The sequence below is a fragment of the Cryptotermes secundus genome, unplaced genomic scaffold (genome assembly GCF_002891405.2).
Source record: "Cryptotermes secundus unplaced genomic scaffold, Csec_1.0 scaffold1072, whole genome shotgun sequence".
NCBI classification, from domain to species: Eukaryota; Metazoa; Arthropoda; class Insecta; order Blattodea; family Kalotermitidae; genus Cryptotermes; species Cryptotermes secundus.
This window is the reverse complement of record NW_019735578.1, coordinates 285068-307948: the sequence shown is the minus strand read 5'-3', so window position 1 is coordinate 307948 and position 22881 is coordinate 285068. Positions and strand designations below refer to the sequence as shown.

General features: G+C 44.5%; 1 protein-coding gene across 2 annotated transcripts in view; it reads left to right on the top strand.

The window, feature by feature from the left end:
- The window catches only part of LOC111869684 (reversion-inducing cysteine-rich protein with Kazal motifs), a 286372-nt gene that overhangs the window by 69569 nt on the left and 193922 nt on the right, over window positions 1-22881 (top strand). Inside the window, exon 1 of one of the 2 annotated variants that reach the window (XM_023861376.2) lies at window positions 3379-3528. The exons of the other annotated variant lie outside the window; for it this stretch is intronic. Coding sequence (XP_023717144.1) covers window positions 3423-3528 — 106 coding nt within the window. The 5' untranslated portion in view covers window positions 3379-3422. Of the gene's footprint in view, window positions 1-3378; window positions 3529-22881 lie in introns of those variants that run through there. 2 annotated transcript variants of the gene reach the window in all.

Here is a 22881-nt window from a genome sequence, read left to right as displayed (position 1 = left end):
CTTACATTGCACTAGTGAATTGTCTCTACGTTGTGAACAGGAGCTAGATACACAATGGCTTCTAACAGCACCCACAAGTAGAAAGCTACAGGATCCAGATCAGCTGAGCGTTGTAGCCAGCGTGTGCGTCCTCCTCTACCCATCCGTAGGTATTGGTGAGGACATCTCGCTCATCACGGTTGAAATGTGCTGAAGCACATCAGCTCTCTGACCGCCACCGATGCATATTCTAGTAGATTGGATGTATGCAATGAATCATGGTGTCATGGCACCAGAAAAATTCACGGGATGTTCCTCCGGTTGCAGAAACAATTTCCGAAAGCACCTACATTAATTCCCACTGACTCGCGTGAACTGCTCATGGATACCACTAGGTCCTCTGACCCAGTCCTAACCACGGATTGCCTACAAGGTTCTAACAATGCACAATTTTAATGACCAGTCATTTGTATATAATGGAGGTCTATTATTGAACTTAATTCTCATACAAAGCACGAAGGCCGTGCCTTAGCTCAGGCGGTTAGTCGCCGACTTCCCACAACGGCGGCCCGGATTCGAGCCCAGGTCAGGTCATGTGGGATTTGTGGTGGACAGAGTGACACTGGGGCACGTTTTTTCCGAGTATTTCGATTTCCCCTGCCAATTTTCATTTCACCGACCGCTCCACACTCACCATCTATCATCCGGGGCTGGTACAACAGGCCAATTAGTGGCAGACCTACCAAGTGGACTCAGTCTCACCTCACCCGAAGAAACAACAAAAAAAAGGATGAGCCTATGTCGGAGGAGAATGTTTTACTATAAAATGGGCCTAATTCCGGCTAAAAGTAAGGAATTTTCCACATCTTACCATAGGCATGTAAATCTTTGAAAACAATGGTGTCGGGGTAGGAGGGTGAACTGATAACAATGTACTTCCTCATAAATCAGATATTTAAGGGCGCTGTATCAACGGCATAAATTATTTAGCGTCAAAGTTTGATACCGCGGTCCTACACTGTAAATTGTAAAGGCAAGGAGGAAGCAGCCATAATCTGTTTCGTGGTAATGTCCTGTTATTTGTCTGGAAGGACTGGTATAATATATGAAAAATTCAGATTGGACTGTCGGTCCCCACAAAAGAGATTCGAACCTTATTCCTACAGGATAAAAAGTAAGGGTTTTGGCACTGGGCCACTCTGCGCAGTTACTGCTGAGACTGTACGCGTGTAGTATCAAACAGCATGTGAAGATGATTATAAATAGTGAGAAGGAAAGGATTTTGAAGCACGTGACCACTGTATATTCCACAAATTGTTATTTACTGGGTAATAACACCATGTAGTTGGATGGAAGGATTCCGAAACATCGGTGTTACAACAAAGTCATCGTAGTCTTCACAGTCACCGATGTCAGAATTTCAAATTCTGCTTATTATTTAGAAGTTTGTTGGGGGAGGGGGGCAGATACCTGGGCCCCAGCCATGACTCGAAACAGGAGCATCACAAATACATGGACTCGATACTAATTTTTTAATTTGTTAACGGTCAGCAGAAATTGCCTTGGAAATGAAGGTGGACGATCTCGCTTTTGTAGACACGCATCTTTATAGTCAATACTTATAATTGGCGATCAGTTAAACTTAAATAACGCTGGAAAGTAAAACCACTGAAATGTAACAGACCATTCTATTTAAAGCAAAATCTGAACTGTAAAACTATCTCACAAATTTAAAACAATTTATACTGTCAGATAGGTGAGCTGGGATTGCTCAATCGGTATACCAACTGGCTGGATGACCGGGGTTCAATTCTCAGCAGGGTCAAAATATTTTTCTTCACTCCACAGCGTCCAGACCGGCTCTGGTGCCCACCCAGTCTCCTATCCAATGGGTATCAGGGGCTCCTTCCTCAGGAATAAACTTGCCGGGGTGCGAAGCTGACTACTTATTTTCATGTAGCATTGAGTTCAAATAAGGTGGAGCTATACCTCCACTCCCCAGCACGTCTTCATGGCGTGGTGCTTAATTAGTTAAGCACAGGGAGAACTTAAACCGTTAAGTGGAAGGAACATGTCCGCGTTTCAATCATTAGCCATTCCCTTGTACATGTATCTATCTATCTGCAGTCCTCTTGTAGGACCTTGGCCGCTTTTTCAGTTTCTTAATCCTATAAACGGTAGGACTCCTTGGATGTGGGATCAGCCCGTCGCAAAGCCGCTACTTACATACAGAACAGCACAAACAGAATAAACGCAAACAGACATCCATGTCTTCAATGGGATTCGAACCCGCGATCCCAGTGTTTGAGCGGGCGAAGACAGTTCACGCCTTAGACCGCGCGGCCACTGCGATCGGCTCCATTGTACATCTATTTAGTTAAATTAAGTCCTAATAAGTGCAGTTGGAAGTCCGAAATCTAGAACCGTAACTTAGGGGGCCGTAAAAGTTTGGGCAAGTGCTGGGGTGTAAGTGGCCGTGGTTGAATGTGTTAGAATTGTAGCCTCTTACTAACACTGATATAAATCGTACCCAATAAAACAGGTCGTGAGTCTCGGCGACGGGCCTTTAACCACTCTGGAAAAGAAAGAACAAACAAAAGACAAACTCCGTGGTTCTAGTCCGCAAGCGAACTATACCGACCGAGAGACCGCCGCTTGTCGGCGAAGTTAGTGCCAACTTTAGCGGACAGAGGGTGTCGCGTGGCCAGCGCAACGAAATCCCACGGCTGTTAATTTCGGTTTTCTAGACCGGAACCGCTATTTCCTTGAAATGGCTCCTCAGTTATCATCATGAGGCTGAGTGGACCCCGTTATAGACCCACTACTTCTCAGAAGAAATCTGGTAGCGCCTGGAATCGAACTCTGACCACTAGACCACAGAGGCGTTCTTAAAGAAAGATAGAACTTAAGGAAAATAAAGAATGAAGTGAAGGGCTGAGTTGGGCCCTGATCCGTCTGGGCCTCTTAGCGAAGAATAAAATTAGTGTCGTTACCGGAATTCGAAACAAGGTCTTTCGTTTCTTACCCGTTTACTTTGCGGAATGTATCACGGGTCCGTACAAATGAAAATGTAATAAAGTAGTTCCGAAGGGTGAAATGAAATATAGAACAAACATGAATAAATAACGTTATAAAGATTCTGTTATGATTTGTAGATGATTGGTTGGCTGCGGGTTTCGGTCCAATGAACAGATTATAAGGCGGAGAAATGTTAAGTGAATGAAACGTCATTTACTGCGGGTGGTGCTAGATCCTGCCGTTTGGCTCACGCGCAGCTCGGCGAGAAAGAGTGAGACATATCTGATGGCTGCATGCTTACGACGAAGATGGGAAGTTTGTGGGAGACTAACCGGCCTTACCAAGTCCTACTACTTGCTTGTATTCAGTCATCTGCTAGAGTTCAGCATGTGAGCACGCGTGTAGTCAGTGTACTTCTTGCTGCCATGGCGTTGCTGTATAGATTTCTCTGTTGCCAACAACTAATGCTAGATGTTCTTCTGTTTTTGCTGCTGGTGCTACTGTTCTTGGTGTCTGGAAATTCTGCCCAAGGTACGTCGATACTTTATCGTTACGTGTAAGACAACAGCGAACTGTTGTATGTAGAAAGATTAAGTACTGGTATTGTCATTTTTGACAGATGACATTAACAGCTGATAGCCGCAGTTTGGTTTCGTTGTTAAATGTAAAATTGAATATAATAAGTGTTATATAAAGGAGACGGGATAACTCAGTGGGTATAGTAATGGGCTACGGACTTCACGGCCCGGGATCAGTTCCTGGCAATGCAAGATTTTTCTTTTCACAACATTCAGACCGGTTGTGGGCCCCTCCAATTCTCCTGTCCACAGGGGTACCGGAGTCTTGTTTCCGCGGGAGTAAAGCGGCAGGAGCGTGTCCACTCACAATCACTGACTGCCGAGGTCCCCAAATGTCTTCATGTCATAGTGTTTAAATAATTAAGCACAGAGACAACGTTACCTTTTGTACCTTTACGTGATAATGAAGACCTGAGGAATGTTCTATGTGAGTAAGGTCACTTTTTTCAAAAGTTCGTGAGTTCATTCACAGCGACCGAGGTACCATATCACACACCGTATAAAATTCACTTCTCACAACGAACTATTAAAAAGCAATTTGTACATTCTCAGACCGATACTGAGGAAGTAATAAAGTAATAACTAAAACTGTAACAGTAACATGAAGTAACAAGACATTAAATTCTGAGTAGCATAACTAGAATTTCCTATTTGCTAGTGTTTTACAAATAGTAACAGAGACCACATTTTGTTGTACAGTATTAGCTGACATCCACGTGGCTGATATATTCCTTATGTTGGTCCAGTACTTGAAGTAGGGTGTCTGAAACCCTCATTCGAAATACGGCTGTTGTCATAGGTCATGGAAATGTTTATTCGGGGTCGCTGCAGATAATTGGAGTAGTGGAAATATGCATTGTGGCGTGTACTGTTATTGCCGTTTGTGGGTCTAACATGACGAATAGGTTGAAACAAGTAGAACAGGTTCAGCGTTGCTGCACTTTCAGAAATGTTGTCACGGTGACGGATAGTATGATGATAGCAGACCGAAGATATACATTGTAGTTCGGCACATGTGCTGTTCGTAAGGTGGTCGTGTTTGTCCGTGTCATCTGGAATTCAAAACACACGTTCCCTGAAAGCGGTGTGGGTTTCTTTTGTTGTTAACACAAAATAAATGAAGTTATGTTTTGTTTCTCCTAGGAATTAAGCAGTAGCAGGACGGAAAAATTAAACAACGACCTTATAATTTGGAGTCCAGCTGGGTCCAATTGGCGCGTCGGTCACTGATTGACCTATTGTACCTGCCCCGGGTAATTAGGATGGAGAGTTTGGTGGAATGAAGATTGGCAGGGGAAACCGAAGTACTCGGAGAAATCCTTGCCCCAGCGCCACTTTGTCCACCACAAATTCCACTTGACCAGACCCGGGATCGAACCCTGGCCGCCGCGGTGGGAACAGACAAAACTATATGTTGCTGTATCGTCACCAAAATGCAGGACAGAATCATGACACAGCGATAGGAAACATGTTTTGAAAATGTGGCACAGTTTAGATATTTGGGAACAACGATAACAGATCGAAACCTGATTCAGGAGGAAATTAAGAGACGATTGAACTCGGGCAGTGCTTGCTACCATTCAGTCCAGAACCTTTTGTCTTCTCGTCTGCTGTCCAAAAACATAAAAATTAGAATATACAAAACTATAATTTTGCCTGTGGTTCTGTATGGGTGTGAAACTTGGTCTCTGACATTAAGGGAGGAACATAGACTGAGGGTGTTTGAGAACAGGGTGTTGAGAATATTTGGACCGAAGTGAGATGAAGTGACAGAAGGTTGGAGAAAAATGCATAATGAGGAGCTTCATAACTTGTACACTTCTCCAAGTGTAATTAGAATGATCAAGTCAAGGAGGATGAGGTGGGCTGGACATGTAGCACGAATGGGGGAGACGAGGAATGCATATAGGATATTGGCGGGAAAGCTGGAAGGAAAGAGACCACTGGGAAGACCAAGACATAGGTGAGTGGACAGTATTAAAATGGATCTTAGAGAGATAGGATGGGACGGTATGGATTGGATAGATCTGGCTCATGATAGGGACCAGTGGAGGGCTCTTGTGAACACGATAATGAACCTTCGGGTTCCATAAATTGCAGGGAAATTCTTGAGTAGCTGCAGATTTGGCGGCTCCTCCAGAAGGGCTCAGCTCCGTATGTAAGCAAGCGCTACGCCATGAAGACGTGGCGAGAGTGGATGTACAGACCAACGTTTTTCTTGACCTCGGCACTAGTTAGAGGTGAGCGGTCAGCTGAGATAGTATAAACGGGTAAATCATCATCGTCACCATCACCAGCAAAGCAACCCTTTTTGATCCATAGGGATCCTAAGAAGATAGATCATCCAGTGTCGACTTCTTTGTATTTCACAACGATAATTATTTACAGACCGAGGTCGTCATCTTTTCGTCCAACCACAAACGTCCCTCAGTGACAGTATGGCCCAGTTAAGGTTCGGCCACACAGAGCGCTACGCTATGTTCGCTACGCACGCTGTGTACACTCTGCGACGCAGCTAACATAGGGAACGTAGAGTACGTAGAAATATCTCCCTTTATTGCCAGTGTGACTGGCCACACAGACTTCCGTACGCTACGTATGCTATGTTCCCTATGTTAGGTGCGTCGCAGAGTGTACACAGCGTACGTAGCGAACATAGTGTAGCGCTCTGTGTGGCCGAACTTTAATATCCTACCCACAGGGCTAAGGTGGAGGAGATATTCTAACCCGCTTCCACGAAGGTCTGAACGGCTAAATAGGGCCATGCTTAATGCTAGTTGCTTCTGCACTCTTCGTTAGACTGCAGTCTTGTGTTGTGCGCTGTAGCAACGGGCTACAGGCTGGACGACCCGGGTTCGATTCCCGGCAGCGCAAGAATTTTCTCGTCTCCACAACCTGGAGACCGACTGTGGGGCCCACCAGCTGGTACCGGGGATAAAGCTGGCGGTTCGTTAAGCTCACCACTCACCTCCATCTAGTGCAGAGGTCAAGAAACCTGGAGTTGTACCTCCACTTCCCTTATGTCTTTACGGAATAGTAAAAAGGTAAAAGAAAAGGTAAAGCTGTTCTGTAACAGGCCTCGAAGGCCCATAGGGGTGTGAGAGGTTGAAGTTGTATAGTAAGTATGGTCGTAAAGCGCCTTACAGCGTTCATCTTGCCATAAGAGGGAGTGGTCAGCTTCACCTTCCGAATGTTCTGCCGTCTTGTACCTGTTATATTAGAGGCTGGATGAACCGCAAGGCCGTGCTGGACGTGGCGTTAAAGGGAGAAATCATTGTCCTTTAAGGGGATCGAACCCTATTCTTTCATCCCATATCCAGTCACTTCCCTGACTGAAAAAGGTAGCTAGCGGTCGGTTAAGGAAGACTTCTAGAAAAGCAACGCTGCAATAGTCGGGTAGGTGTGCAGTAAGGAAGCAAGTTCGCTCGCCACTTTGAATAACCGGATTTTCCAGTAATTACTTTAGCGGTGTATCAGAATTAGTTCTGAGAATTCTTGTCTGTTTAGTATGGTAAATGTGTAATTCATACTCTGTCATGTATGAATTTATTAATCTTGTCATTATGAAGTCCGGTAAAAATAATACCGAAATTATTAAACACATTTTGTAAGAGAAGTTATTGAATAGAACAGGTGTGTGATTGATATTAAACATGGTTTATTTCGGACGTTGTCCATCTTCTTGAGTTTTTTTAACACCCGGAAACAGTGTCTAGTTCTGAAGAATTCTGTCTTCTGGGATATAACACCGTGTATCCCGTTGAAAGTCAAACAGAGCTCTGCTCGCCACCTGCTTTCACCCTGGTTCCTTGCTCGGCATGTTCTTCGACCATGAAGATGGAGGCAACATGTTTCTCCGAAATGTCGGTTTACTTTCAGCGTACTACACGGCGTTATATCCCAGATTATAGACCCACAGATGTGACAACTTCACATTCTAGATGTATCTACTTCTGCCGTCGTTCTGTAAGGGAGAAAATGTTCCTACCTAGGTGGGTCCGACAGAAAGAGCTAGTCTAAATGACGCTCGTTGGAGCAGAACTCTCATCTTTGCTTTCGTCGGATACGAACTGACTTGGTCCTCGAAGTCCAAGTCCAAGTCACATTGCGACTGACGGTGAGTCAGTCAGCCAGTAAGTCTTGGTGTCGAGTCCCATCTGGCGTTCATGACCAGATATTTAATACTGTTTGACAGATACGGTCTTGTTTTGTGGGGCGCCCTCTCTGACGAGAGGACGGGTCTGTCTTCTGTATATGCTGTTGGCCCTTGCCAGCGCAGTGTTTGTCGGGTCCGAGTCCCTTGGGGCTCGCGACAGTATTTTACTGTCTCAGATTCTAGACTTGGCCCTCTGAATTCATCTTCGCTTATATCCTACGCTCGGACTGAATAGAGAACACCTTGTCGAAGGGTTCAGTTTCGCTGCTGTCATGCAGTGCCTCGATTAGTTGCTTAGGCTTGCTAGCCTCTTTCTAACGGTGGAAACCCCACTGGTAGGTTTTCGGGCTGCTTATATTGCATTACCTAGGAATTGCTAGCCGTTCATCAGTGATGGACATCTTATCGTCCGGCCTTCCTTGCGGCACGTTGTAATATATATTTTCTCCATGGCTCTACATCTCTACAACCCTGGCCGCTTTTTCAGTTCCTTAATTATACGCAGTTGGTAGGACTCCATGGACGGGGGATCAGCCCATCATAAGGCCGCTACCTACACGCAAAACAACATAAACACAGACATCCATGCCTCGAGTGGGATGCCAACCCATGATCCCAGTGTTCAAGCGGGCGAAGACGGTTCATGCCTTACCTCGCTGCCATTGTGATCGGCAGGGAGCATCATAATAGTAATGTTTATTGTTGCACATATCATCAGGAAATTTCAGTCAGTGTGACTGATGTGTTCAGCAGCACGATCGTACATTAATGGCAGTCAGTAGCGTTTCTGTATAATGATACAGTTATTCATGCGTGCGTTCATCCTTCCTCTGTCAGAACAGCTTTTGTATAAAGTGGAATGCAGAGCAAAATGGAAACGGCTAGAGTTTATGTAGGCCTCGAGAAATAACTTCACCTACGTGTACCTCCGCGACTCTAATGTGCCCTGGACGTCCACCCCTTAATGGAGAGTAAAACAGTAGCCAGCATGAGAGCCGTAAGGAGTCTTCTTGGGAAGTCAGCCAGGTCGAAACATATCTCTTTTATTCCTCCCGACAAGACTTAGGGCCCCCATACACACACAGTTTGGCCTGCACAGTTGAAGACTGAAAGGCAAAACTAACGTGTGTGGTGCGGCCGGCCGGCCAATCGTTTGGACTGTTGACCTGTGGGAAACCCGTCAGTCCGTCAGTTCTGCCTGCAGGACCGTAGCACGTGACGTGTGTGACTCAACAATATAGGCTGGAAGACCGTGATTGGGGCATGAAGCCTGCCGCTTTATCTGCGCATGTCACAGTTTTGCCTGTAAGGTCGATCGGAAGGCCAAACTCTGTGTGTATGGGGGGCCTTCTCATCGCTATGAAAACTTGACGTTTTTTGAAGCATTTTGGAGAGTGCTAATGTCCGATTTTTGTCACACAATCTCACATTTATAGCATAACTTTATTTATATAGATTTGTGAGGATTATTCTTTCAGATTCCGTGCTGTGACGTAACAGCTGTCTCAGTGTATTGAACACGTGACCCTTGTGTCTGAGCTCTAACCCGTAAGAAAAGCGAATGAACCGTCGTACAGAGAGCATATGATAAAACTGGTACGCGGAAGTGTTTACCTAACACCTTAAAGCGCAATGATTATTATAGACCTATGGCAAACCGGCCTTACCATTTGAGAAACTTGTATTTTCCCTACAGCATATTTGTCTGCAAGAGTAAACAGCGGTTATGTTCGTAACGGCATTAGCCGGTTGGCCTCTGGAGCAGAGAGAGCGTATTTTATGAGAAGTTGGAACTCTAAAATATTATTTAGATGAATTTCAGGCTTCAAAGTGCTAATGTAGGGTACAAAAAAGGTAAAGTTATCCCTGTACTCTGCGCCATGAAGGCGTATGTGGGAGTGAATGTATAGATCTATATTTTATCTACCTCTCCACTAGTTGAAGGTGAGTGATCAGCTTCACGCCCCACCCGCTTTACCCTCGGGAAAGAGCCCCAGGTGCCCATTGGATAGGAGGTTGGGTGAACCCCAGAGCCGGTCTGGAAGATTTGAGAAGAGAAAATTATTGACCCTACCGTGACTCGAACTCTGACCCTTCAGTCGTCCAGCCCGTAGCCAGTCGCTATACCGACTATGCTACCCCTGCTTCTGCTAATGTAAGGTTTCTTCTTGAAAATTAAAACAAAATAATTGACACATAATATCTGCATACACAGACCACTTAACAAAGTAACTACTCTACTAGTGTGGAAAAACCTACAGCCAATGGTGCATACATAACAAAACTGAATAACCCTACATGGACATCCGTACGAACGCAAAACACCCACGCCTCAAAGATGAATGCTGGGCGAATAAATCCAGACGAGAAATACTCAAGCAAATATTTTTTGAATAAATGGAGACGACCACAGTGAAAAACATTAAGATGATTCCATGATTTATTTAAACCGTCTTGCAGTGCATACACTCATTTATCTCCTTCTCTCCCTCGCACTACATGTTTCGGCATAATAATGCCATCTTCAGGTGCTTACTTATCCACGCCAAACTAGTTCATTGCATGCCTTGTTCTCATATTAAAATAACTAAAATATGTATCTATCATATACATTGTCAAACGTTAAAAATATTAAAATTGTTCAGGATACCACATCGCTACGTCGCACCTCACTACGCCAGTCACGCCCATTCTCCTCTGTTGGAGCACTCCTTCACTATCTTGTGTGTTGTGCTTTTGTTGTGTCTTGCTCCTGTGACTGCGTGTATTATACTGTTATACAAAAGCACAACACACACAAGATAGTGAAGGAGTGCTCCAACAGAGGAGAATGGGCGTGACTGGCGTAGTGAGGTGCGACGTAGCGATGTGGTATCCTGAACAATTTTAATATTTTTAACGTTTGACAATGTATATGATAGATACATATTTTAGTTATTTTAATATGAGAACAAGGCATGCAATGAACTAGTTTGGCGTGGATAAGTAAGCACCTGAAGATGGCATTATTATGCCGAAACATGTAGTGCGAGGGAGAGAAGGAGATAAATGAGTGTATGCACTGCAAGACGGTTTAAATAAATCATGGACTTAAATCAGTGCACCAGGACGCTAAAATATAACATCATTAAGATGATATTGAATTGTAATTAAGGCAAATTTATTTTAATTATGAAATATCGTGTTCAAACGCGTTACGTAATTTTGACGTACAGCGCAACAATTTTAACAAGATAACACCAGATGATGGCAGTGTACGGCCGAAACATATAGTGAGGAAGAATGATACTAGATAATAAATTGCATTTAAGACGGAAATGTGTGTACAAAAGGTATATTAATTCAATAGGATGCTTAAATACAATACTAATTGACGCACATCTTATGTATGACGTTCTTCAACGTAATGTCTCGTTGTAAGAACAAGAGGGTAGGTTATTTCGGCCTTACAGGGCAATCGGTTGTATAGAAAAGCAACTACATCGATGTGGATGGTTGGTGAGTGATAGTGCAGTTAGTCTGCCTTCATGTCAGCCCGCACTGGAGTGGAAAACGATGTCCAGGAAAGAGAGAGCCTGTCCTTCGGCTTCTTGGGATATCTCGAGCAGAGCGGTGGTAGGTCCTGCGGACGGTGGCTGCCATTAGGGTCACTTCACACAACGCTTTTAAGCGTTCCGTAGCTTCGTTATGGTAGCCCACATATCCAGCAGCGCCTGCAAAAGAAGGTTCTCCCCAACATTGATAATTTTCCAAGGCGCACGCCGGTTTGCGAATTGCACGAGGCTTTCAGAATACCGTACATTTATGATTGTATAACAAAATTATGCAGGCAACAACCAGAAGCCATACAAAATCTTGCAAATGCCAATATTCGCAATACTGGTCAAGGCGAAGCCCGACACAGAAATATAAGAGGCTTAAACTGGGCGGCGGTCAAGCCTACGACTGTTCAGGTGACTAAACTGCCGGTGTAGCGCGAGCTAATCAAACTGAGGCATAATTTGCTGTTCACATCGCTCGTCTACTTTAGCTCGACTAGGTATGATCTAAGGCCGGGGATTCCGTCAGATCGCTCGAAGTGCGGATGATGCCTACTTCATTACATGACATTTTATTCATCAAGGGGGCACGCGGTAGCGTAGTTGGTTAAGGCACTATGCTACAAGCCGGAAGGTTGCGGGTTCAAGTCCTGATGAGGTCATTGAATTTTTTCAATTGACGTAATCCTTCCAGCCGCACTATGGCCATGGGGTCGACTCAGCCTCTAACAGAAATGAGTATCAGGAATATTTTTGGGAGTAAAGGGCGGCCGGTGCGTAAAGCTGACAACCTTGCCGCCATCTGTGAGCCGATTGTCTAGAAAATGTGGGAACCTCAATATCTCAACCCTATGGGCCTCCACGGCCTGTTACACGGATAACTTTACTTACTTTTTTATTTATCACGGTTACGGCGGTAGGTAGGTCTCTATGTTGCTCTAACCACTGAGCAGTTAGTGACATGTCTTTCACGCTGCACCAGATTTGGAAGATCGTAAGTTATAATTTGCTCGCAGTTCTGTAGAGTGGATGTTGTTTCACAGTGAGCCGAAGGTTTTAGCAAAGAAATTGTGAAGTTCCTCACGTCACTTGTAACACCGTGCTACCTGTCGATGTGTTAGTGATGTCACACACTTAGCATCACCATGCAAATGATTAATTGGCTTGCTAATTTCCTAATTGTTTGTTCTGCTGGAAGAAACAGACACATCGTATGAACCGCGCTTACGGCCACTACCTGATGGCTTCCGGCAAGCGGCAGTCATTTGAGCACTAAATACCTTACCGTCATGCGTTTAAAATCACTCCATAGTTGTCTTGGATGCAGTGTAATCTATTTATTTGCCATCAAGCACGTAACAGCTAGAACTGAAATCCATGCCGCAAAATGGAAACGTCAAATTTGAAAGTGAGTGAACGGGCTGAGTGTTAATCGTCTGTTGATTGATTTTTAATGCTAAGAAATAGACAGACCCAACAAAAATAAACATACCAGCCACCTGAATAACATTTGTAGCTAACAGAGTGTTTGCTTTCCGATTAAAGTACAATGGAATGATCAAGCAGGTTGCTTCAGTTATCGAACCGGTTAACCTCTTAAAAGAGAGAGGGAGAGCGCGAGAGAACGTGGGCTTAAGACCGTATGAAGTTTCTTAACTACGCAGGAAAAAATGTACGTGGTACTGCGTGCAGTTGGATTGCGAAGTTTGGGGAGTGTACTAAAATAACTGACCAACTCCAAGGAGCTGACCCCTTCTTGAGAAGCCGCCAGTCGCTCAGCTACTCAAGAATTTCCCAACATTTTATGGAATCCGAAGGTTTTTTTATTATTATTATTATTAGAGGGGGTGGGTTTCCCCATGCACTTAGAACAGTTATTGGTCCATTGTGCGTCCCCCTTTAATTTCTACTGTCGCCATACCCTACCGGTACTGGTGCGTGCTATCAGCCCCGTTCAGCCAACGAGGTCGGCCGTCGGTACCTGATATTTCCCCCATCTACCAGAGACATTGGGAACTACTTGGGCGGGAAATTGTTGCCTAATTTTGCTCAGAGGTCTCCTAGAGACAGGAGGATCTTTTACATGCCCTTAAAAATTCCACGACCTCCGACGGGTTTGAACCCGCATACCTTGAGTCATGAGGAAAGAACGTTACCCCTAGACTACGGAGGCCGCTTAATCCGAAGGCTAATTACTGTGTTCGCAAGATCCTGCCGCTGGTCGTTATCCTGAGCCAAATCAGTGCAGGCCAGATCACCCGAGTATGCCGAACATCGATATAAACTCCGTATAGCCTAAAATTAATTGAAGTCGTCTTTTATGACGCATGCAGCTTATCTCCTTTAAGAGGAAGTACTTCGGGCTTCAGTTCAGCCTCTGTGGTCTAGTGGTCAGCGTTCCTGGCTACAGATCCGGAGGTTCGGCTTCAATTCCCGGCGCTACCAGATTTTTTTCTGAGAAGTAGTGGGCCTGGAACGGGGTCCACTCAGTCTCGTGAGGATAATTGAGGAGCTGTTTCAAGGAAATAGCGGTTCCGGTCTAGAAAACCGAAATTAACGGCCGTGGGGATCCGTTGCGCTTACCACGCGACACCCTCTATCCGCAAAAGTTGGCACTAAACTTCGCCGATAAGCGGCGGTCGCTCGGTCGGTATAGTTCGCTTGCGAACTAAAATCACGGAGTTTGTTTGTTTGTAGTTCGGTCTTCAGAATTATCATATATATTCTGAAGGGTTCTGACGATGGTGGATGACACACAGAATTACTGGGTTTTTGGACTTTTTCCATCGTCCGGAATTCTAGGTAATAGAGGACACGACGTTTCGGAAACATCATTACCTAGAATTCCGTACGATGGGAAAAACCCAAAAACCCAGTAATTCTGTGGATTATCATTTATGTTCGGTCAAAACAGTATCAATCCCCGTTACAGATTTCACTTTTCGTCTTACATTGGTAGTTTATAAAACTACAGGAAACTGCTACAATCCTCTGAAGTATTTACCTTCCAGTCAGGCTAGCGCATGTTTCAAAGTTTCGAGTTAACTTTACATTTGCTTATTGAGTCGATTGCAGTGGCCATGATGTTTGAGTGGCCCACCATCTAAGGCGACTCGAATACTTGAATCACAGGTTCAGATTCCGCGCAGGGCATTTGATTTATGTCCACCATTCTCTGTTTTCTGCTACCTATATCACTTCCAGATTTAATAAAGTAGAAAGTGTTTGAACCTCTAACTGAAACAGTAGAAAAATATGAATTACAGAATGTATCACATTACCAAGCATCGAGTAAGCCTACAAAAAATGTGTACGTCATAGTAGACTTACATATTTTTTTTTATTTTTTTAGGGGTGAGACAGTCCACTTGGTGCGTCGGCCACTATTTGGCCTAATATACCACCCCCGTATGATAGATGATCGGTGTGGAGCAGTCGGTGGAATGAGAATTGACAGGGGAAGCAGAACTACTCGGAGAAAACCTCCTCCAACGCCACTTTGCTCACCACAAACCCCACATGACCTGACCTGGGATCGAACCCGGGTCGCTCGGTGGGAAGTCGGCTACTAACCGCCTGAGCTGTGGCACGGCCCGCAGAGTAGGCGGAACTCATTAACCGTACTCAAGTTAGGCACACACTTTTATTGCATCGTGTTATACCTGAATTTCCATATATCGTGGAATTACTGCTTTTTGCCAATTAATAAATATCATTATAGGGACTGCATCAAAATAATTACTAGAAATGTTTTAATTTTTTATATACTAGGTTTGATTTATCACAGTTGTGGAGAACTGTTCAGGCCTAAGTCGTTATGCGGGTAAACAAGAAATCGCAGGTAAAACTCTTCTGTCCGCCTCACTTTTCTTCCTTTCGAACGGGAAACTGCGATGTCTGGTAGTTTTCCTAGTCAGAACACGGGGAACGGGGCCTTGGTTTTTTGCTACTTAATGGCAGTGGTAGTAATTTAACGCGTAAAAAGATAACAGAAATGTATGTATGTATGTGTGTACTTCAGACAAGTAGACCTATACATAGTTATGTTTTCCACGTGTGTTGCCCGCTGTTATGCCCATCTAAATGACCTTGATGTCCGTTTATTGCGGTAAGAAACCTGTTTTTGGAAAATTAATCACACTCTTAGTCAGAAGATATTTTCTTTGTCACAGGATTTTTCAGTTTACTTAATCCTTTCGGCCGCACTATGGCCCTTGGTTCGACTCAGCTTCTAACAGAAATGAGTACCAGGAATCTATCTGGTGGTAAAGGGCGACCGGCTGGGGGCCGGGGGCCTCGGGCCTCGATCTCTGCCTTGGATGAAGTGACCGGCTTCATGTTCAGGCTACCTTTACATATTTATACGTGAGGTATAGGTGGGACGGCCGATTTTGGCCGGTGGATCTCTGATGCGTAGTCGTCTGACGCAAGTCGGCGAGTCTAAAATTGGTGAGCATGCGCAGCGAAACTATGTTGCCTCAGTAAGAAGTACTGTTAAGAGGTAAAGGTAAATTTGTCCCTGGGCTTAATTAATTAAGCACCATGCCTTGAAGATGTATGGGGGAGTGGAAGTACAGCTCCATCATTCTTGACCTCAGCACTAGATGGAGGCGAGTGGTCAGCTTCACGCCCAGTCCGCTTTATCCCCAGGGAAAGAGGCCTCTGCACTCCACTGTATAGGAGGCTGGATGGGCCCCAGAGTCTGGACGCTGTGGAGGCCTGTTATTAATTCCAATTTAACAGTGTTGAGCTCTGAACAAAGTTATCAGTTTTCGTCTGTTTAGACGGACGTGAATGTTTTAGTAACTTCCCCAGGAACGCTTATCGAATGTCACTGTGAAGAGGTGAGCATTTCTACTTCATATTTAGGCAGGCCCGGGTTCGAATCTTGATCCGAAGTCCGGTTTCCCTGAAAGATGTTCTTATTATTACGAAGCACCCCCCCCCCAAATCTTTGGGCGTTACATCTGTAGCAAATACAGTATATCACTAATACTGGAGGTAGGCATGATCTGCTTTGCAAAGCCTGTACTGACAGAGGACTTGTGTGGGTATAGTGCAAAAGAATGAATTTTCAATAACGTGTTATAAGTGCCATACGTACACTTGACAAAAGGCCAAGCATATTCATAAGAGACAAACCCATCGTCATGTTACATGAACACTGTTACTGCAAGGGTTCAGTTAAGAAAAGATCTCTGGTCGTGAGTCTCAAGGGCCTTAACGCCAAGACGAACTGATTGGCGGCAAACCGCCAGCCGTAAGGTAACTGTTGACTTCCTTCCACGTACTGCCCATGTGACCGTTCCGTTATGCAATGCTATGGGGACTACTTTATGTGCCTCTGGTTGAATGCCAGTGCTGTATGTGCGTTCAGTGCTTTTGCCACTGTTTTCGGCCCTGTTGCCTGTACCATATCTCTGGTGCAAGCTTGTGAATCAAAGAGACCATGTATATAATTGTACAGTTGTGCTTGGCTTATATTTCCGAATTACATAGGCTTGAAATGAAGATGTGCTGGGATCTTGGTGTCTAGTGAGACAGGCCTGAATTGAGACTTGGTCGGCGAATGTGTGTAATTCAAGCGTGTTAAATCTCATGTCCTAATTAGGCATAATGGCGTTAATTTACGTTGTTCGTCTGCTAATCGCCGCCCGTGCGCACCGCAATTTCATTTCAGTGTTCCGATTGGCTTACTGAACCACGGAAAAAGAAAACCGATATGGCTCGCTGTTATCTCTGACAGCAGAGTCTTTTAAAACTTGGCTGGGGGGGGGGACAGCCATACTTTGCAGATGTTGAGGACGGTAAGCTGTACTCAAAGGATTTAGATTGTTTTAGTACTGAGCGAAAGGAAGTCTTTAATGTTTTTCTGTGATTGGTTTAGTGGATAGCACATCATACAGCTGCTCGCTTTCGATTCTGACTGAAGGCACTGAAGTCGAAAAAATCACCATTAAGGCATGTGTGGCAGTAGGATGGGAACAGTCTGAACATAGGATTAGGGTAACTAGGCCGCGGGTTCGATTTCCGATGAGTTTATTGGATTTTTTAGTTGATATAATCGTTCTGGCCGCACTATGGCCCTGGGGTCGGCTCAGCTTCTAACAGAAATGAGTACCAGGAATCTTCCTGGTTGTAAAGGGCGGCCGGCGCGTAAGGCTGACAACCTTACCGCCATCTGTGAGCGGATTGTCTAGAAGATGTGGGAGCTTCAACGTCTCACAACTCTACCGGTCTCCACGGCCTGTTACAAGGAAAGCTGTACCTTTTACCTTCACCTGAAGCGTCATGAGGATAGTTGAGGAGCTATTTCAAGGAAATAGCGGCTCCGGTCTAGAGAACCGAGATTAAACGGCCTTGAGGTTCCGTTGCGCTGACCATGTGACACCCTCTATCCGCAAAAGTTGGCACTAACTTCGCCGACAAGAGGCGGTCGCTCGGTCGGTATAGTTCGCTTGCGGACTACAGGCCACGGAGTTTCTTTTGTTTTTGTTGTCTTATAGGACAATTTAACCTTTGAATAGGAATGGGTTGGGTGTACATGCGCTTCAGCAGCATGATTATTCGCGCAGCAAAGCAAAGTGGTAACTATAGCGCATCTCCCACCTACTGTGACGTTCATAAGCACTGAATTTTGTGCGCACTGTGCATTCCTGTGTTTCGTAGGATTCTAAAATAAGCTGCAGTTATTTCCGTAAACAGAGTTAACCGGCTTCTCTTTGTAATAGAAATTCGGTGTTTTCTGTAAGGTGGGAACTGAGTACTTAAATAGTATTTAAATTAATTTAGGCCTCGTCATAGCTCAAGCGGTTAGTCGCTGGCTTCCCACCGCGGCGGCCCGGGTTCGATCCCGGGTCTGGTCAAGTGGGATTTGTGGTGGACAAAGTAGCGCTGGGGCAGGTTTTCTCCGAGTACTTCGGTTTCCCCTGCCAATCTTCATTCCACCAACTGCTCCACAATCAACCTCACCTATCATCTGGGGCTGGTACAATAGGCCAGAAGTGGCCGCAGTACAAGGGACTTAGTCCCACCCCACTGGCATTAAAAAAAGAAATTAATTTCAGGCTTCAGAGAGTTAGATATGCCTTGCTACCGGCTGAAGGGAAAAGTTCGAATCCCGGTACGAGAAAGATTCTTCTCTTCTTCATGTCGTCTAGACCGGTTCGGGGGTAAAGCGGCCGGGGCGTGAAGTTGACCGCTCAGCACCAACTAGTGTCGAGGTTGATCAGTACCTCCACTCCCCTATACTCCTTCATGGTAGTATGCTTAATTAAGTACAGGGGAACTTTACATTGTTTCTACTTGTTGCCCAACCTCAATCACCGGAAAGAGACACATTGTTGAGGCTCGCGCTTTCTTTTCGGAAACGACAAGCATACAGGGAAACCACTTGCCTACGCTGCCAGACCTCGTTGCATTCGTTTTGCTGTTAAATATGGGCAGTTCTTATCGGTGTTTTCTTTTTTCCTCAAGAGAGATAAGTTTCAGTACTCTGACGTGAGAAAGTACCTTCTGAAGTTTCTCGACAAACAACCAGTGACTAGTGTTAAAAATTAAAAGTCATCCGTATGTCTTAAATGCGTCATTTCCTCGTTTCTGGTAGCATACCTTGTAACGAATTTTACATTTATTTTTATTTCTGTGTTTGTGAAAATATTGTGACACGATAATATGGTCCGTTGCGAGGCAACGGCTCGATAAATAGGTTTCCTTAACAACGGATACACACGCGACAATAGAAGGACTGCTGGTAGCGATTATGAGCGCTGGAACATAAAAATCAATGAACATAAGCTTAAACTTGACGGCTATAAAGCTGACGACCGTTCAAGTGACGAAGCTGCCGTTGTAGCATAAGATACGTAAGATAGGCATGATCTGATTTCCAAAGCCTGGATTGACAGAGGACTTATGTATATATATATATAGTGAAAAAGGAAGAAGTTTCAGTAACATGCTATGTGTGCGATACGTACGCTTGACGAAAGGCCAAGCATATTCGTAAAAGACAAACCCATCCTCTCATCAGAGATGGTGTTACATATGGACTATGATCGCAAGGGTTCAGTTGTAAAACAATCTCTGGTCGTGAGTCTCAAGGGACTTGGCGTCAAGACGAACTGATTGGCCGTAAACTTTTAAGTCGTAAAGTAACCCTGACTCTGATCGTCGGTCTTAACGTGACTTTAACTCAATTAGTTGAGATTCGTCAGTTGAAGTAATGAGTTATGTGTTATGGGGTAGGAGCCAGCCGGCAACAACGTAAATCAAAGAGTATAATCTCCGTTGTTGGGAACCGTAACCGAGTAACGACTAGTGAGGACTATAACAGACTGAGACAGAGTGTTCTATAGTGATTTGTTATGTGTGTAGATTAGCGGTAGAGTTGTAATTCTTTGTAGTTACGAGTTACAGGAGCCCAGTAAATTTAGTTACTGAACTAAACACGGTGTCTAGCGACTTAATATGCGACAGTGCGTAGTACGGTAAGCACGTAAATAAGAATAGGTCTTTTCCTCACACACACTTTCGAACTGGCCATTTAAAATCTTGCGTCAGTTCGCATATGACGTTACGCTAGCTGCAAACTGACAGAAAATTGTTGTATAATGTACAAAAGTAAAAACTAGACCTGTTGCTTTCCGATTGTCTCTCATTCATAGACACGACACTCAGAACGAATACCAAAGAACAGGTTCGATGTGAAGTGATAATGCATGGCAGTCACTTGCCAGTTACGGAGTCTTCACCATCATTTCACTAGTTGAAAACAGGATGTCATATACACAGGATAAGGGAAATATTCTGTCAAACATCGTCCAGACCGACGGCTTCTATCTCTGACAGCATGCAACCCTTTTTCACGCTGGTTTCTTGCTTGTTCTTCTGCCCTTATGATGGTGACATGTTCCTCCGGAGCGTCAGTTGACTTTCGACGCATTTCACGGCGTTATGTCCCAGAAGTTACAACTCTTCATAACTGCCGCTGTGAGAACCTCAAGTCCTACATATTGCGGAAGCTCTTTTTCACCCTGGTTCTTGCTTGGCTTGTTCTACCCTTATGATGGAGGTGACGTCACTTGACTTCCAACCACTACACGGCGTTATGTCCTAGAAGTTACAACTCATCATAACTACCGCTGAGAGAACGTCAAATCGTACATAGTGCACAAGCTGTTAATGGCTAATCAGAATTTATCAACAGACATCGCGGATAATTTAAAACTGAAAGCATAGTATCAAAGGATAATTCAACAAAGCAACTGCATTGCCTGTTATTTTGATTCATACTGATATAAACAAAACAGCTTTGATTGCTACCAACAAAGCCCGAATGTCTCGGGTGGCAGAGTTGTTCCTCCCACTGTCTGCACCTACAAAATACTGTGGATTGTTCGGGCGCTGTTTATTTACGTGTCTTGTTAACGGGTTGTCAGCTATTCTTTGTTTCATTCCTTGTACCAGGCCTGCTTACATTACCGTACTCGGCCTAGTCATGGCCGCACAGTTATTCAAGAGCTGCATCCCTCTGGTTATACTACGTAAATGCTTACTGTCAAGTCGCTTGAGTCGTGGCCGTGAAAGGAAGTGTGAAATAGCGGTGAATGTGTTTGGGGCACATCTACATTTGAACGAACTGAAAAGGATGCGCGGAATGTGCGTTTGTAGCCATATAGACGCCCTGGCGATTCTTAAAAGGGTACTTTTGCCTCATAATTCTCTCGAATTGACTAATACAATTGGCATAATGGCACTCTGTAAATAATGAATCCCTTCCCCCGGAGTACTGTAAGGCGAGAACCACAAGCGACGCAAAACCAAATTTCATAGCCTATTTGCGTTTGTGCTTCACCCCATATCCCCACTCCCAAGCATACATACATGTGTAGAAGTGTACATACGTGTACATATGACGAGTGGTAATTGTTAAGCTTATTATGAAACAGAACGTTTTAATTATACCATAATTAGAACTTATGTATGTGAAAATGAGGCATAGGAAATTTACTAAGCTACATGAAAGGTGAACGGTCAAACAAGAAGGAATTTCCAAACATTTGATGTATTTATAGATTATGAAAAGGGTTTCTACAGGCTTGAACGAAATAAGCTCTTATTGCTTGGAAAAAACACAGAACATGTAGGTATTAAGATCAGTACGGAGTTTATGCATAGTCATCATGTCTAACTTCATTGGTTAATTAAGTACAAGTAGTTTATACTGAGGCCACGGCAGGATGGTCCCTGAACATCGCCCTCGAGCCGTTATGCTTTGTTCTTCTTATTTGTCATTCTGATGACACCAATGTTTGTAGGGTACCAGCCATAGCTTTCAGGTGACGGTTGACACAGGCCAGAAGGGGCTGGAGAGGACCAGAACATTGGGTGGAGTGGAAAGCCTCAAGGCCTCATCCCCGCTAACCATGGAACTTCTCTCCGTGGTCTCAGTAGGAGCCACCAGACTGAGACTTACATATTGATTTCGCGCGGCTACCATTCTGCACAAAGGAAGAAATAGAGTCTTAAACATAAATCATATATTTGTGCACAGCCATCGTGTACGTATTATTTGATGGCAAATTTAAAAGTATTAATATGGTGTCCTCTTCCATATTCTGTCAGCATTTCATGAAAATCAACCAGTAGGTTTGAAAGTTATTAGGAAGCACAGAAGGGACACAACTACACGGAGCTGAGCCTTTCTCGAGAAGCCGCCAGCTGCTCAGCTACTCAAGAATTTCCCAACATTTTGTTGAACCTGAAGGTTTATTACCGTGTTCACAGGAGCCTTCCACCGTTCCTTATCCTGAACCAGATGAATCCAGTCCATACCACCCCATCCTATCTCTCGAAGATCCATTTTAATACTGTCCACTCACCTATGTCTTGGTCTTCCTAGTGATCTCTTTCCTTCTGGCTTGATTTGATCATTCTCATTATACTTGGCGAATGTTACAAATTATGAAGAGACCAAGTTTCACACGCATAGCACAGATGGACCTATATTTTTTATTGCCAGTGGGGTGGGACTAAGTCCCTTGTACTGCGGCCACTTCTGGCCTATTGTACCAGCCCCAGATGATAGGTGAGGGTGATTGTGGAGCAATTGGTGGAATGAAGATTGGCAGGGGAAACCGAAGTACTCGGAGAAGACCTGCCCCAGCGCCACTTTGTCCACCACAAATCCTACTTGACCAGACCCGGGATCGAACCCGGGCCGCCGCGGTGGGAAGCCAGAGACAAACCGCTTGAGCTACGGCGCGGCCTACAGATGGACCTACCTATCAGTCGGCTCTACAGCCCTGGGTGAACCTTGGCCTCCTCTACAACCAGTCTCCACTGCTCTCTACTCATCATCTTCTCTATCCATCCTTTCACCTTCATCGTCTTCAGGTTGTCCTCAACATCGTCTGGCCATCTCATCCTGGGTCTCCCTTTTCTTCTTTTGGAATATAGCTTTCTTTTTAACATTCCCTTTAGCATTGCATTATCTTCATTCTTTCGACATGCCCCAACCATCTTATTCTCTGTGACTTGATAAATCTTACTATATCTTCTCCTTTCAGTTATGTGTTTATCTCTTCATTGTATCTTATCCTCTATATAT